General features: G+C 31.7%; 2 protein-coding genes across 2 annotated transcripts; both read left to right on the forward strand.

Annotated features, from left to right (window-relative positions):
* Window positions 1–1,337: 1,337 nt before the first annotated feature.
* Window positions 1,338–5,039, forward strand: LOC132607214 (protein SMAX1-LIKE 3-like). Its single transcript, XM_060321090.1, has 3 exons — window positions 1,338–2,776; window positions 3,575–3,749; window positions 3,974–5,039. The coding sequence occupies exons 1-3, from the start codon at window positions 1,623–1,625 to the stop codon at window positions 4,865–4,867; spliced, it is 2,223 nt and encodes a 740-aa protein (XP_060177073.1). The 5' UTR covers window positions 1,338–1,622; the 3' UTR covers window positions 4,868–5,039.
* A 5,003-nt stretch (window positions 5,040–10,042) lies between these two features.
* Window positions 10,043–10,576, forward strand: LOC132608311 (uncharacterized). The gene has a single exon (XM_060322351.1). The coding sequence runs from the start codon at window positions 10,043–10,045 to the stop codon at window positions 10,574–10,576; it is 534 nt and encodes a 177-aa protein (XP_060178334.1).
* Window positions 10,577–17,271: the final 6,695 nt, after the last annotated feature.

Below are 17,271 nucleotides of genomic sequence, written 5' to 3' on the forward strand. Positions count from 1 at the left end.
TTCCCTCAGACACGTACCCCCTTCTAATTTCTCCTCATTTTCTCTCCATTACATGCAGCAGTCACATGTTTAATCCTTTTCAACTAGATGCTAAATTACACTCTAATTACTAACTCAAGAAACTAACATCAGAGTTACATGCTCACTTCATCTCATTTTATATGATGATATCGTTTGACTTGACACGGAGTTTAAGAAAGAAAGAAAAAAATTTAAAATTTGTGAATTAAAACATATCATAAACATTTGTTTGACTCTAAAATTCATGTCATAAAGAGTAAAATTGAAAGTTTAGAAGTTCCCAAATATACAGACTAAAAATAAAAGATTATTACATAAAATTGGACAAAGGAACACAGGAGTAATATTTTTCAATAAGTTAACATATAGATTTTGTAAAGAATTTCTTTTAGAAATTGATTATATTCTTTTTTGCTTTTTAGAAGGGAGAGGTTTGGAGGAATTTCCGTCTTTTGAGTTAAAGTAATGTCTAGTCTAGCTAGTCCCAATTTAGTCCTCTTGTACCTTTTTCTCTAGATGTCAAAAATGTTATGACCACTAAGAATTGAGGTACGATCAGAGACCAAGATTTGCTGTTCCAAATGTAAAATATATGCGTTGATATATATCCAATAGTATAGTACTATCACCTTTTATGAATTATCAATAGCTAGAGACTAATATAATAATTGCATGAAAGGGAGAGTTCCACTTCCACATTCCATGTACTAAAAGTAGATTTAATTTTTTGGTTTACATATTCTACTAAATAAAGAGGTAAAGCTGAATTGCCTTTAATACTGGTACAATTCCTCCTCCTTGTCAGCACATGCATTCCACTTTCCACTACAAAATTTTGCCTCACTTACAAGAAAAGAACAGCTACCACAGCCACCTCCTCCCCTCGCCACCCCCCTCCCTACACACACACACATCAATCTCTCACTTGAAAAGAAAATAATGACATTATCAGGGTAAGCAATTTTTTATATCACAGTTAAATCTCTTTATAACAATCATCTATAACAATGTTTCACTATAACTCTCAAGTTTTTTAGAACCGATTTTTCATATTATGTAATATTATATATCTTCTATAAGAATATTTTGCTATAGCAATAAAAAAATATCTGTTGAAATAACGCCGTTATAGAGAAGGTTGACTGTATTAAGGCATTCAACAGATATTTACAGATAAATTTCCCTGGAATAATCCTAAGGCATATTACCTGTTATAGCAGGTAAATATGACCTGATAGTGAAAATATTCCTTCCGCTAGAGATACATATAACTTAAAAGTCATGAAAAACATATACATATAAAATCCCCTCCTCCTTGTATTACTTCTACTATGTTCTTCTCTCTCTACACAATCCTAGAATAGATTTCACCTTTGGTATAACTTTGCAAAGGCTTCTTATTAGGGTTTTCTTGAGTTCTTGGATCTCTTCTTCAATTCCGCTCAACCACATCACAAACTATCTTAGTTTCTTCTAGCTACTTTCTGTTTTTTGCAACTCCTAACCTAGTACACATGAAAGCAAGATTATTTTCACTCCCTTAATCCTACAACTTTCCTACTACTTTCATCCTTCTTTGAAACTGAATATTCATCAAAAATATGAGAACAGGAGGCTGCACGATACAACAAGCTCTAACAATAGAAGCAACAAGTGTTGTCAAACAAGCTGTTACACTTGCGAAACGGCGCGGCCATGCCCAAGTAACACCCCTCCATGTAGCAAGCAACATGCTCTCTTCTTCAAATGGCATATTCAAAACAGCTTGCCTTCAATCTCATTCTCATCCTCTCCAATGCAAAGCCCTAGAGCTTTGCTTCAACGTGGCACTCAATCGTCTTCCTGCTTCGTCTTCTAGTCCCATGTTATTGGGCCAACAATATCATCATCATCATCATCATCATTCTCAGTATCCTTCCATCTCTAACGCGCTTGTTGCTGCCTTCAAGCGAGCCCAAGCCCACCAAAGGCGGGGCTCGATTGAGAATCAGCAACAACCTCTTTTAGCTGTAAAAATAGAACTTGAACAACTTATCATTTCTATTTTAGATGATCCTAGTGTTAGTAGAGTCATGAGGGAAGCTGGTTTTGATAGTACTCAAGTTAAAACCAATGTTGAACAAGTTGTTTCTTTAGAACTTTGCTCTCAGAATAATCCTTCTCCTAAGCCTAAAGAAAATAGTAAAATAAGTCCGTTTCCAATTAAACATGAGGATGTGATGAGTGTAGTGGAAAGTTTAATGAACAAAAGAAGGAGAAATATTGTGATGGTTAGTGAATGTGTTGATAATTTAGAAGGTGTGATTAAAGGGGTGATGAATAAAATTGAAAATAGAGATGTGCCTGATGATTTGAAGGAAATTAAGTTCATAAGCTTACCACTTTCAACTTTTGGTAATATCCAAAGAGAAGAAGTTGACCAGAGAATAGGAGAGTTGACTTGTCTTATTAAGAGTTTAGTAGCAAAAGGAGTTGTTTTGTACTTAGGTGATCTTAAATGGATCGCTGATTATAGAGCTAATTATGGGGAAAGGAGAATTATTAGCTACTATTGTTCTGTGGAGCACATGATTATGGAAATTGGGAGATTGGTATGTAGTTTTGGTGAAATTGAGAAATTTTGGCTAGTGGGAATTGCAACATTTCAAACTTACATGAGATGCAAAAGTGGTAACAATTCATTGGAATCTGTTTGGGGCCTGCATCCTGTTACCGTACCTGGTGGAAGTTTGGGCCTCAGTCTCAACCCTGACAGGTAAAACAGTTCAATTTAGTACTACTATTAAAGTTACCTAATTGGAAGGATAATCTTTTCTGTCATAGTTTAGATATCATGCATATTAAAATGGATTGTTTTGACATGCTTTTCAATTGAAGTCTGATTGTACTAGGCATTTAATTAGTTTTGGTTGAAGCTAGAAAAAAAAAGGAATTTGAAAATTAAAATTGTTTTAGGATATGGATTTCATTTGAAAAATAAAAGTTAGAATTTAAATTTTGTGAATGAAAATCATTATTTCATTTGAAATACCGTTCAAACGAGTTTCCAGTATTTTACGAGTATTCCAAGAACTGAAATTTAAGTATTTGCAAATACAGATGATTGCCGCAAAACTTCAACTTGCAAATAATGTGTTCAGTATTTTCTAAATGTTCTTGGATTTTTATAGCCTCCTCATTCTATATGCATATGCCTTGCATCCAAAGTTATGTTGCTCGGAATTTTCGAAAATATTGTTGTATTAGTGCTAAATCCTTGAAAAATGCACTACTTTAGAAGGATCCACACACACCAATTTTTTTTTTTTTTTGGAAGAGTTGTGCAACATAGATCCAAAGACTGAGAAGCTAGTTTCTTGAAATTCTTTTGATAAAGTAACTCAATGATTTTGTGGTGAAAAAGAGAAAGAGAAAGAACAAAAGCAATACCTTAGTTTATTACATTTATACAAGTATTCCTCAAAAGCTAGTTTCTTACATGCTTTTAATTTCTTGATAGCAATGTTTGTATCAACTCATATAATTCGTTTTTATTTGTGAATTTTCTCAACAGTGATACACAAATTGAACTTAGAAGTAAGACATCTGAAGGTGAATTCTCATGTGGAGAGGAAAAGCAACTGACTTGCTATTGTAACAGTGAATCTACATTGTCAAATATACCTTCATGGCTTAAAGATGAGAGGCAAAAAAAATACTATACTACTTCAAATAATCATCATGATCAGGTTATTTTCCAATCTTTTATTAGCTTTCCACACATGACCTATGTTGCTCTCGACACTTCAAAATGCCGATGTATGTGTGTCGGATCCTCCAAAAGTGGTGCATTTTTAAGGATCTGACACGGATGCGACAACATTTTTAGGAGAGTCATCAAAGCAATTCCTTCTTCTTTTCCTTTCTCTTTTGTCAAGAAAACTAACTCTTTTTTTTTTCTTTTGAAAATCAGAACTGTGTATCAGTCAAAGATCTGCACAAGAAGTGGAATAGTACAACATGCAATTTGCCATTTTGGGCCAATAGAAAAACATGTGAGACAATTTCAAGTACCCCTAATTCTGCATCTAATTCAAGTGATTTGATCATTGAGATGGACTGTTCTGTTCCAAAGTTCAAAGAGTTCAATTCTGAAAACTTGAACATTTTATCCAATGCATTGGAAGTAATTGTCCCATGGCAAAAGGAAATTATTATTCAAGAAATTGCTGCAACAATATTGCAATGCAGGTCCAGAATGATAAGAAGAAAAGAAAAATCTTTAACTAATGAGGGAAAAGAAGAAACTTGGCTATTTTTCCAAGGTCCTGATGTTCATGCCAAGGAGAAAATTGCTAGAGAATTGGCCAATATTGTGTTTGGATCATACTCGAATTTCGTGTCGATTGCTATGAGCAATTTTTGTTCTAATTTAAGGAACAAAAGGTCAAGAGATGAACAGTTTTGGAGCTACGTTGATAAATTTGCTCAAGCAATTTCTTCTAATTCTCATTGTGTTTTCTACTTAGAGGATTTGGAGGAAATTGACTATTCTTCTCTAAGGGGAATCAAGAAGGCTATTGAAAGAGGATCAGTTACTAATTTAAACGGTGAAGAAGTGAGTCTTGATGATGCTATTATTATTTTGAGTTGTGAGAATTTTGGTTCTAAGTCAAGAGCTTGTTCACCTAATGTGAAGCAAAAATGTGACGAAACTACAAGTCCTTGTGTTTCTTTGGATTTGAATCTCTCTATTGATGATCAATATGGGAGTGGTGAAGATTTGTCAATTGATGATGATATTGGGATTCTTCAAAGTGTTGACAAATGCATTTGTTTCCAAAATTCAAGAACTATAGTAGAATAGGTTATATTATTATGTTTGATGAGATGACTTAATTTCTTCACTTTTCTTTGTTGGTTTTTTTTTTCTCTCTTTTCAAATAGTAGGTCAAAGAGTTCTGACCCCTCAATTTTCCTGTACTAAAGTTTTGTAAATTGAACTTCCAATACAGGTCCTTAGTGCTAGTTTTCTTCTCTTCATCCACGATTCTTTTGTGCCCTTTTCTACCATGGCGATCTCAGATATTTATATGTTCTTTTAATTTTTATTTTGTATAATATTGGTCACAGATGAATTCATATGAATCACAATGAAGTAATACAGTAAGTGAGCATTCATAAGCTGGCCCCAATTTATAGTGCATTAACAAAAGGTGAATTTAAAATTTAAAATAATCAATGGGTTCAGTTTTTATGTTCTTACCATTAAACCCATCATACTTTTGAGAATTACAAGTTCAAGATTTAGGATTTATTAAAATTTTATATTGAAAATATTGGATTTGGTTGAACGGTAAAACTTATATGACACTGCCTTTAAGTGCATATCATATGAATATTTTTTTCCACAAAAAAGGACTAAAGGGATCACCACAATGCTGGAGACCATTATTATTGAATGATTTGAAAGATAAGCTAATACGTATGATTATAACTAGATAATAAACATGCATCATCAGTTCCTTTTTAGTGAACTTGTGGAAGTGGACCCTCTCTATTACTGTTCTTGCCCTGAATGATTCAAGCATATCACAATGCACAGAAAAAGTAATAAAAATTTATGCTTCTAACCAGGTAGTATCCTTTTCACAAAGACAATAATGAGACTTGAACCATACTCCAATTTACTTTGGGAACTCCTAGTAGCTAGGAGAAAGGAGTAATTAGTGAATTAGTGTTGATGGGGTTACTCCAAGAATGGCATAATGACATTATCATGGTAAAGTCTATGATGTGTCACTTCTATTGTACCAATTGAACATCAATAATAGACTGATCATAGTTTTATTTAATTTATAACCATATGTTGTTAGGGGTCAAATTTACAAATAACCATCTTTTAATTTTTGTAATTGAAAAATTGTCATGGTTATGAATGACTTCATCAAATTTTGGTATCCAGAATCTACTAGCCTAACTAATTCAGGTTCGTAGAAATAGAGTTCACTGGCCACTTATCAACCCTTTCTTGAAAAATAACTATTGTCATGTAGTTTCAGATTTTATAGGTGAAACTCCGTTACGATTCCTATTTGTCAGTTATAAAAGCTTGTTGGTGCTTCTAAGTACTAAAACACTTATAAAGCTGTTAGGATTTTTTTATTTATTTTTTCTTCTTCTGCTTGAGTTGAGCTGTGAGATTCTCTCTGTCTTTGTGATAATCATTGACATCTGAGGATGGTAAAATTCATGAAAAAGCAAAAAGAGAGATTAATTTCATTATGTCACCGACATTTTTTCTCATTTTTTCCCTTTTATAGACTGGGGAATTAAAGAAAAAATGGTTGGTTTCCTTCTTTTCATTGAAACACAAATTTTGTTCAAAGACAACTTGGTCCAAATGAACTTTCCTTGTGAAATTTTGTTTTTACAGATCAAAAGTAAATGTATTGTTGTTTTCACCTTTGCCTTTTCTCCCCCTCTTCTTTTTTTTCTTTGTTCAAAATTCCATGTTCTTTTACTTTTTTTTTTTTTTTTTGCTTTATTTGCTTATATGGGAGCTTTAATCAGAAAGCCAAGACACTATGATTATGTTCTTGTAAGATTCTAAATTTTAGTAGTCGCAATCATTTTCTTTTAGCATATGACTTGGGGATTAAGGAAGACTTTTCCTGGAAATTGAGAATAGAGAAAGCGATCGAGTAAAGCATCAGAACATAATTCCGGTCATAGTTAGTTTCTGAGAGACTGTTTATAAGTTTGGTGATTTTATAATGATAAAAAATAATTTTGTGACTTTATATGAAAAAAAATGTAAGTAGGATGATCATTTTGAGACGATTTCATTATTTGTAAAAAGTTAAAACAATTCAAGAATCATTATGAACACATTGAATGGTAGATGTCCATTCACCATTCCTACAATTTCCTAAAGAAGCTTACAACCAATCAAGTAACTTGCAAGCTAAGTAATCAGACAGACAGCTTACAAGCCGCTTCTGGAAAGAATTGCAACAATTTCGAAGATGTTTGCAATTAAGCAAGAAGCTTGCAAGCATCTCCCGGAAAGGCAGCAGTTTATTGAAGAAGCGTTCAATTAAACAAGTAGTTCATATAGGCAGTATGCCAGCTGCTTCCGGAAAAGCTTTGAGCAACTTCCTTTATTTTATAAATAGAAAGTTACATCAATTCATTTTGAACATCAATTTCAAGAGAAATAAAGTTTCTCTCGCTCAACTTCTTTGAATACATTTCTTGTCTTTGCATTTATATTATTTCATAACAAAAATAAACTATTTAATTAATTCTGAAAACTAATCAAAGAAAAGAATAATCTTCAAATCCTACTGTACAATTTGAAGTTATTATTTCCTTTGAGAGATACGTCATTGTTCATACTCAAACCAATCACAAGTAACCCGCATAAGCACGACGAAATAAGCCAAACATAATATAAAGTAACTAACCAAATTGGTGATTGAAGAATAATTATTATGCATTATGCTACTAATTAAAGTAGTTTAAGGGTTAAAATCATAGGCGGACCTACGTGAATGGTAGGGGTTCACTGAATCCCGTTAACCTTACAAAAATATGATAATGTATGCTTCAAAAAATGACTATATATTTCATCTGTCACCCTGATAACCAAAAAATTGGCTGGGAGCACTGGTCGAAGCTGCTGCTATCCTTAGCTGTGACTTGAGTTTGTCTTATATTCCCATTCCTTTGTTCTTTATTTTAATTTTAATTTGAACTATTTCACTATACCGATGATTTAAATCCCCCCACGTTTGTACCACCATTCCGCTAGGACGCTCAGTTAGTGGTGCCAGGGGAGGAGGAGCCAGAGGGATGCAAGGGGTCAATTGAACCTTCTTTGTTAAAAATTATACACTGCAAATATGGTAAAAATGGTTTTTTTTTTCTTTTTCAATATGTATAAGTTGTTGAATTTATTGGATATAATTTTTTTTTATCCACTTAAAGTTTTGGCTCAGCCACTAATACAAGAAAGTATAGAAATAGCAACAAAAAGTTCAATACTCTTTGGCAACAACTTAGTTTTATTGTTGGCAAAGAACTTTTTTGTTGCCAAAAAATTTCATTTTGTTGCCATAGTATTGATTATTGTTGCAAAAAGTACTTTTGACAACAAAAAAAAAAGTTGTTGCACGTCGTTGCAATAACAGCCATTAGGAAAAGTTTATGCAACAATTTTTTTTTTTTTTTGCCAAAAGTACTTTTTGCAGCAATAATCCAAATATCTTTTTTTTCTATACAGTAACAAACTTCTTTTGGAATTTGATGAATATTTCTATGTTTAAAATGTAAAGGTACTTATATATTGTAAAGACCCACAAAATGAGTTTGTGTTATGAATTACGATACGTAACACTATGATAATATGAGTTATGCAAATTGCAAAGGAGGATCAACATTTCCATTTTGTTTTAGAGAAGCAGAGAAAGAACAGGAAAATCCGATAAATCTCAAAAGGGTTATTAGCACTACTTTTCATGCTTTATGATTCGTTTTGGGAAAGAGAATTACTTTTCTTTACTTTGATCTTCGTAAACCCAACATTCTTATCTCCAGAAAGCATTATATGAAAAGTTAGTAGAATATTAGCAACGTGTTATTCCCAAAAAATCTAATTAAAATAATCCAAATTGATTTGATTAAAAATATGAGAGTTTCGAAAGGAAAAGGTACTAAAATTTTCTAAAGAAGAATCTCTTAACTTTAAGATGTGCTGTTTTTCTTTCTCTTTTCTTGTTATTTTTCCTTTTGAAATTTAAAATAAGTTTATTGCGCCAAAAGCATAATCTTTATTATACTTTAAATTGAACCTATCACTATAAGAATGGAATTTGTCGGATAATACCCGGCTTTTGTAAAGGGCTTACAGAGTCACAATTATCACTTCATGACTTTAAAAAAATTAAAACTGATTTAAGAAAATAACAATATACATACTTAATTTCTTGAGTTAACTTTGTACGGTGAAGGTGTCAATTTTTTTTTTTCACCATCTGGTTAAGTTACATGTAGCAAACATGCAACGATCTATAGTAATTTCTTAGAAGATAAAACATGCTCTTGAGCAATTAAAAAAGTTCAAATATACCTTAAACAATTAAACCAAAAAAATCAAATATAACTTGGCTTTCACCTTTAGTTCGAGGGACATGTTTATTTTTGTGATTGCTCAGGAATATATTTAAGAACGAAAATAACATTAGGGTTATCTATGAAAAAACTAAGGGGTCGTTTGGTGTGAAGGATAAGCAAAAATAGTCCTAGGATAAAATTTTAGTGCCTCCTTATTACATGTTTGGTTGAAATAAAAATCCGGAATAACTAATCTCGGGATTAGTTATTCAGGAATTGTAGTCTTATTTTATTCCACATTGAGGAGGAAATAACTAATCCCGGTATAAAATATCCCGGAATAAGTTTTTTCCCAACCAAACGAGCCCTAAAAAGTTAAGGAAAGGCATATATAAGTCAAATCACATATGTTAAAGAGATTTTTTTGTCTAGTTCCGTTTTCATTAGGGCGATGCAACCAAAAAAAAAAAAAAAAAGATATTGGTCTCTTTTTCCTATTTGTTTATTGGGGTTAGAGTCCTTTTTTTTTTTGAATAAAATTGAAAAACTTATTAATAATATTAAATTCGTACTTTGGTATACTCATATGGAAGTTACTCTCAACTCTAAGTCTGAATACCAACATATTACTAAACCATCTAGAAGTCGGTGATGAATAAAACAAATAACTTAGGATTTGGTATTTATTAATTTAATTATTTAATTTATATATATATCAAGACAACTTGTAGTCAAAATTATGTCGGAATAGGTTTTCCATTTTCTAATTAAAGTAGGTTTTGTTTCATTATAAATAGAGATGCAAGTAAAGAATTGTACATATCATTCATAAACTCATATTTTGAGTAAAAAAAATTTCTTCGTCTTTGCTTTATTCTAATTCTCTATTGGTTATTTAATTTGTCAATAAAGTTCAAACCCAACCATGAGTGAGAACCCTAATTGCAGTGTTTATGTGGGACATTTAGATGAAAGAGTAAGCGATTGTGTGCTATATAATATTCTAATTCAAGCAGGTCATGTTATTAACTTGTACATTCCTCATGATAAGGAAACTGATAAACCTAAAGGTTTTGCCTTCGTTAAATATGAGACAGAAGAAATTGCAAATTATGCTGTGAAGCTTTTTTCTGGTTTGGTAACGCTCTACAATAGAACATTAATATTTTCTATTTCTGGGCAACACAAGCCCTCTAATAACTTAAATATTCTCTCTAGGTCAAGGCCTCATCTTGCAGTACCTTATAATAATGATAAGGAATTTTCAGCAAATACCGTGAGGTTGTCAACTTCATGCCAGTTTTTAAATTACCAAACTAATGGATTTAGATCAGATTATGATGGCAATAATTATGATTACGGTCGAAGAGTGTTTGGGGTTGCTTCGGATAATATAGATTTGAACTCGTGGAGTTATAGGGCGCACTCTAGGTTGGGCCAATATAATACCCGTGTGTAACCCAACCAGTTATCCTTCTTATTACTAGAGCTTGTTTAAATGGTTATATTACCTTTCATATTGTTATCTTAAAATATAAAATTTGTTTTGATTTTTATTTTTATTTTATTATATTGTATTGTTAAATTTATTGCTATGTAATGATGAAAATTGTTATTTTTATGTAACGATAAGAAGTGTCATACACCACGGCTCCATTAGACACTCAACGTCCTTGTTGAGGTATGCCCCACCATTATACTGAGGGAGTACTATCAGGTTTTGATACCATTATATTTGTCACTATCCAAATTCATGACACATATTGTTCGGTTTAGCTCAATAGACTTCACAAATTTATCAACTAGGCTACACCATTATCAAATTCAAAAGCCCATGTATTATTGGATTTGTGTTATGCCTTATAAAACTTTTCACTTTTCTCACTTAATTGGTGTGAAATTCGGCTAAGGTGTTATGTGCACATTTTTTAAGAACCATGTCAATCTAAAAGTCTGTCAATCTTTCTCTATGATTGTCTCATGTCATGCGCGTCACATAAACTATCCCTATAATAAGATTGAATATTATTAAATTCCGAATACAATTATTAACACTTAGAGATTATCTCCTAGAAATGTTCAAATACTAAATTTACCTCTGTTCATTGGAAGATAAAAGAAAAAGGGAAAAATGGTCGGCATAAACTAATACATATAGAGAGCTAGGTGATGTCCTGCAAGGAAACACATACATCATATTATTGAGATGTGAAAGAGTTTACATGGAATCTTAGATTATCCATCAAAAGTGGGGAAGCAAAGTGAGATCCTCCACCATGCATGAACTATATTAATGACTGAAATATTCTTTATAAAGTATTAGTATTGCAGAAAGTGGACGGCCCTTTTAACACCAAAAAAGTTGTTAGCTTTTTTTAAACTTTTCTTATCTCAGAGTACTTTTATTTATGCACCTTTTTCGTACCTTTTCAGTGCCTCACCTTTTCTCCACTTTTCATCCTCTTATCATAATAATAATAATAATAATTTAAAATTTTTATGATAATAATGATATTTATCAAAGAACATATACAATAATTTATGCTATAAAGATATATGAACCTGAAGAACACTTTCTTCCTCTCATCGTGCGCAAGGAACTTTTTTGTGTAAGAAAAGTCATCACATGAGATTTCCGACGCATCTGCTTTAAGCCCAATGGAATTTAGAGACATGAAAAGCATTAGTAGGCAGATTTATTTTCGGTTTCTTTTACAAAGAATCTATGACCGAATTTTCTAAAACTATAGTATAATTTTGTTGAGTTAGGTAATTATCCAGTTTATAGTTAATCTCAAGTTCCTCTTTGAGGGAATATATTCCCTCTTGTAAGATGGGAATGGGGAATATATTTGATTCATATGTAGCAGTTATTCCCAGTTAAATAATTTCAAAATGTGTTCAAAGGAAACAAGATTTTAATGTCAATTCATGGAGCAAACTCTTTAGAATATAGTCATCATACATTAAGATTGTTGTAAAAATCGTTTTAATGTAATCATGGAAATTCTTTACAAACTTAAGGCTTGTTGAAAGAAATAACAACAACATACCCAGTGAAATCCCATAAGAAAGAAAGAAGAAGAATATTATCTGCATTGATGTCCTTCTCGTCCAATGATAGAAATTCGGAAACAACTCAAATTCCAAATCTCAAAGTAACAAAATACAATGCGTAAATAGCTTCCCCAAAACAAGTCTATGGCTCACCAAGAACTCAGTAATGCTCCTATACAAAGTCCATAGTCGATGAGGGTTGAGTCGTATATAACTCATTCGTTACCTTTCACAATTAAAGGTGAAGGGTTTAAGCCCATCAGTAGCATAATATTTCTTTTCCCTTTTCCAAAAAAATCTTATGAATAATTGGTGCGTTGACCTATAAATCAATGGTCATGTGGTGTGCAGCTCCAAGAAGCCGATCAAATAAGTCATTTATCCGAGACAGTGAATTTGTCTAGCACGTTATAATTGTCTTATTGAATATATTTTAGTCGATGTACATGCATGTACATTATCCCATATGAACGACATAATTAAGTCGTGTATTCTATGATGAAACGATTAAAACTCTAATCCAACAAATTTTAGATAATTAGAAGTAGTAGTTATTTTTTCTCTCGAAGCACCAAAAGAAGATTATAGTTATCAATCTAATTTAGTATGTAAAAATGTTCTAATTAAATCAGGTAAAGTGATTTAATTAGAACGTAAGATTCCTCCAATTTCTTTGAGAGAAAGAAAGTAAAATTGTAAATTTCGTTCCAAACACAGAGATTATAAATATAAGCTTATTATAAAGTTCAAATTAACAACTTCAAGCGCTTCAATTCATGATTACTTAATTTAATATGAGGAAAAAAGAAATGAAAGCATATTCTCCTTATTTTCTTGATCATTGGCACACAATTTATCTATAGATATCTATGTTGTACTCATATATAGGCATAATTTATCCTCTTAATATGCCTTTTGGACATAAAATTAGTGGACGCTACAACATGGTCGGCACTGGATATAGGGGAACCATTTTGGGATTGAAAAAAATCCATTTTTATTTTCTTGAAAATATTCCTTAAAAGAAGATGAATTATTGGCTATAGAAACTTCTGTGCGAAGCCTTCATGGAATATAAGACATCATCATTATATAAGCTTTTAGGAACCTTTTCAAAATTCCCTCCAGTATATCTGCATTGCTCAATAACTTTTTAATGAAGACTCACTGTAATCCTTTTCAGATAGGAGTATATATTATCAACACTTACTTTTATTTAATTATTAATTTTTTTTGCTAGTGGTGTTTGGATTGAAAGAAGATCTAATTAAATTTAAACTTGTCCAGTGTATGTATGACAGATGTGATTATAGTCTTTGTTTGCTATAGATTTCAATATCTCTTGAGTTAAAATGTAAAGTTGTTCAGTTTATGTCGTTTTTGTTATGAATTTATGAAATAGATTTACTACATGCAACTAACTTCAACTAGCAGATTGTGCTTTAAATTTAAATACTTTAGGCTTAATACATGTACAGCCCCTTAAACTTGTCAAAAATTTATAATGAAAGTTTTAGTGTTTGTTTTACAAAAATATAGTGCTAGGCCAAACACATGTATGGATCATCTTCACTGCAACCGAAGAAAAAAGTATGAAAATTTAGTTGTGCTATTTACGCTCGCCATATATTAAACGATAATCTAGGTCAATTTAAAATCAGCAAATGGGATGTTTGGAGCTAAATTAATTCGGATCATAACCATGAATTTGCATAACTATAAATGATACAAACGTTATCATTATTTAAATAACTCTTTATAATTATTTCTTGATTTCCAACGGTTCTTTAATTAAATAACTTTCACTTTTTATTTACCTGCCAGAGTGTACCTACACAAAAAAAGTTGAAATCAATTTGGTGACTTGCAACGCTATTGGACTTAATAGTTAATGGGCTCTGTATTGAGCCCAAAACGTCCTATACACTATCCAGTATACTTGCTCAACCCAACCATCAGGTACTTTTATGGACAATGTTCACATATAGCCGTTTTCAGGATTCATATTTAAAGAATAGCTAAATATTTATAAATAAATAAAAATTAGACGCTTCAAAAGCAACTTCGAACAATCGACTTTGAAGTTTTCAAGATCTACGGAGTTGAAGTCTAGCTTTGCTAAATACTAACTTAAGATCTCAGGTTTGAATTTAAACTTAAGACTTGTCAAACTTTAAACCTTTCGCTATGAAATTACGCTTGATAGAGTACAATTTCCAATCCCAAGGTTTTACGTCGAAGCAGGGGCAGGGCCAATAAGGGACAAGGTCCGAGGCCCATTCGACAAAAAATTACATTTTATGTATAAGGTTAAAATTATTTTTTATACATACATAATTAATGTTGAAACCCCTTAGCTTCTTTGCGTGTTTACTTCTTTAAATTTTTTATCCTCTTTACAACAATCTTGGCTCCTCCACTGGTAGCGACAACATCAGTTTCAGTTTGAAATTTGCCAAAACTGGTTAATTGTAAATAAAATTTAAGAAAACTGACCATATTTTAAAGGGAAAAGGACACTGTGTGTCCAATGACTCAAAGTAATGCCACATTTGGCCAATATTTGAGCCTAATACCCTCAAGAGTCCGCTCGGCCCAAAATAATGCCAACGCTGGTCGGCCCAACAGCACAGGCTGCTACAGCATATATACATATGTTGGAATTATACATACACTTTATATACAAGAATTATACATTTTATATACATATGTTGGAATTAATCATACATTTATTTTACATAAATTATACGTTAATTATACATTTATTATACACATATTATGCAATCATGATATGATTTTTTTTTTACATATACAATAGTGATACGTATTATATACCACAATGATACGGTTTCTATTATACATTTTTTATACATATGGTACATTTTCTATACAAGACTGATACAATTTATATACACATGCTGGAATTATATATACAATTTCTATGCAAAAAATGATACATATTATATACACAAATGATACATATTATATACAAAAATGATACATACCTTAGTGATTCATATTTTATACAGTTTATATACATTACAGATAGGTACTGATACATATTTTATACACAAATGACACATATTATATACTCCCTCCGTTTCAATTTATATGAACCCATTTGAATGGGCACGACATTTAAAAAAGAGGGAAGATTTTTGAAACTTGTGGTTCAAAATAAGCATTGAAAATTTGTGTGGCTGTAAATCATTCATAAAGTGAATTTGTTTCCAAATTAGGAAAGAGGTCATTCATTTTGACATGGACTAAAAAGGAAATAGGTTCAAACAAATTGAAACAGAGGGAGTATAAAAATTGCCTCAAACATTTTTGTGTTTGGATTTTTATTTGAAAATTGTCTTATTTTAATTTTGGCTAATGGATGAGATTAGTTTAGTGGGTATAATTTAGATTTGAAAAAATTAAGTTAGAGGGTGGAATTATTTATGAGTGATCGGCCATATATGTCCTTTTCCCTTTTTTAAATAAGCGTGCTTCAAACGGCGGCTATTTGGTGTCGTTGAGTTTAATTGGGCTTATTAGGTTCCAAGTTGGTTGTTCCAACTTTTCAAAGTCCAAGTTAAGACAAAGCCCAATGTATATAATCTGCTTTCTACCCCACCAAAAACATGTAACCGTATCAAACACTCGAGCCAGTCTCCATTTTTCAGCCTTAGCCGGAACCTCAAAAGGACATAATAATTAGGGAGCCATAAGGAACATTAGATTGCTAAGAGAATACATGTACAGAAAAAGCTTAGAGGGAAAGGAACGCTTGTTGTATGAGGAAAAAACGCAAAATTAGACAAGCCTTAGAAGGTATAATATTCTTTTAAATTGATGAGTTTAAGGCATTTTCGAACGGAACTGCAAATAGTTTGTGAATTTTGTTGTATAGAGGCTGCTCTTGGCCAAAAAAATTAACCTTGAAGATGCACCTAGACTATTTTTATATTGGAAAAGGATAAAAAAAAAATGCACTTAAACTATGCCAAATTGAACAAACATGTCATCCATTAATAGTTTGGTCCAATAATGCCCCTGTTGTTACTTAAGTGGGTCAAAAACGTCCTTTTTCTAATAAACATATTGGTTTTTTCGTGTTTCGTGTGTTTGCTTACTTTAGTAGACAGTTGATTGCATCGGACTATGTTTTAAGGGGTCGTTTGGTAGCTGATTAGAGTTATGCAGGATTTGTAATGCATGGATTAGTTATGAGAGAATTTATGTATTATTTTATGCAGGTATTAGTTATTTCGAGTTTAATTACTCAATACTCATATATTAGTTATTCTATCTTCTGTCGTGCGTGCATAAAATTATACATTAGGTTCCTCGTAACTTATATATGTATTAGTTATGCAGGTTTCTAAATTGCAAACCAAACATCATATTAGGTGTGTTGAATTTTATATGTATCAAAAGAATGCTACCAAACGTGGTTCTACTTATGCAGGATTTAATACATGAATAGCTTAGCTGCTAACCAAGTTACCAAACGATCCCTAAGGCCATAAAAAAGCGCAAAATCTAAAAAATTGATCACTGTGAACCTTTTTACTAATAACCATAGTGTCAGGGCCAGTGCACATGGAATTAATTGCACTACACGCTTGAATGATCCTATTGCACTTTTGAAGTTTTCTACCTACAATAACCCCTATATTTTGTTCCTTCCTAGCAAAATCTGGTCTCTCTCTCTCTCTTATATATATATATATATATATATATAATCATCACCAAATAAATTAACACCATATTTTGACTTGATAACTGCTGCCTCACTGAAGTCCAGTTCTGATGATGTATTCTGGACAGCTCATGAATTTACTACTTATTATGTTCGATAAATACAGAATTGATTGTCTATAGGGAACTAAATATTCTTAAGCTACTTATTTTCTGGAGCATATAAAGGCATTGACCAGGAAAAAATGAGTTCATCACTAGGAGATTCTTGTGATTGGACTGAATTTGCTATTACTTCTTACTCTATTGGCTGCTGTTGGTTTATGTTAGCATTTTAATATAAAATATTACATTAAAGTGCTGCATTTGGAGCATTATTTCACGCGTTCTTAGTTAGCTGAATGTGCC

Source organism: Lycium barbarum, chromosome 8, assembly GCF_019175385.1.
Source record: "Lycium barbarum isolate Lr01 chromosome 8, ASM1917538v2, whole genome shotgun sequence".
NCBI lineage: Eukaryota > Viridiplantae > Streptophyta > Magnoliopsida > Solanales > Solanaceae > Lycium > Lycium barbarum.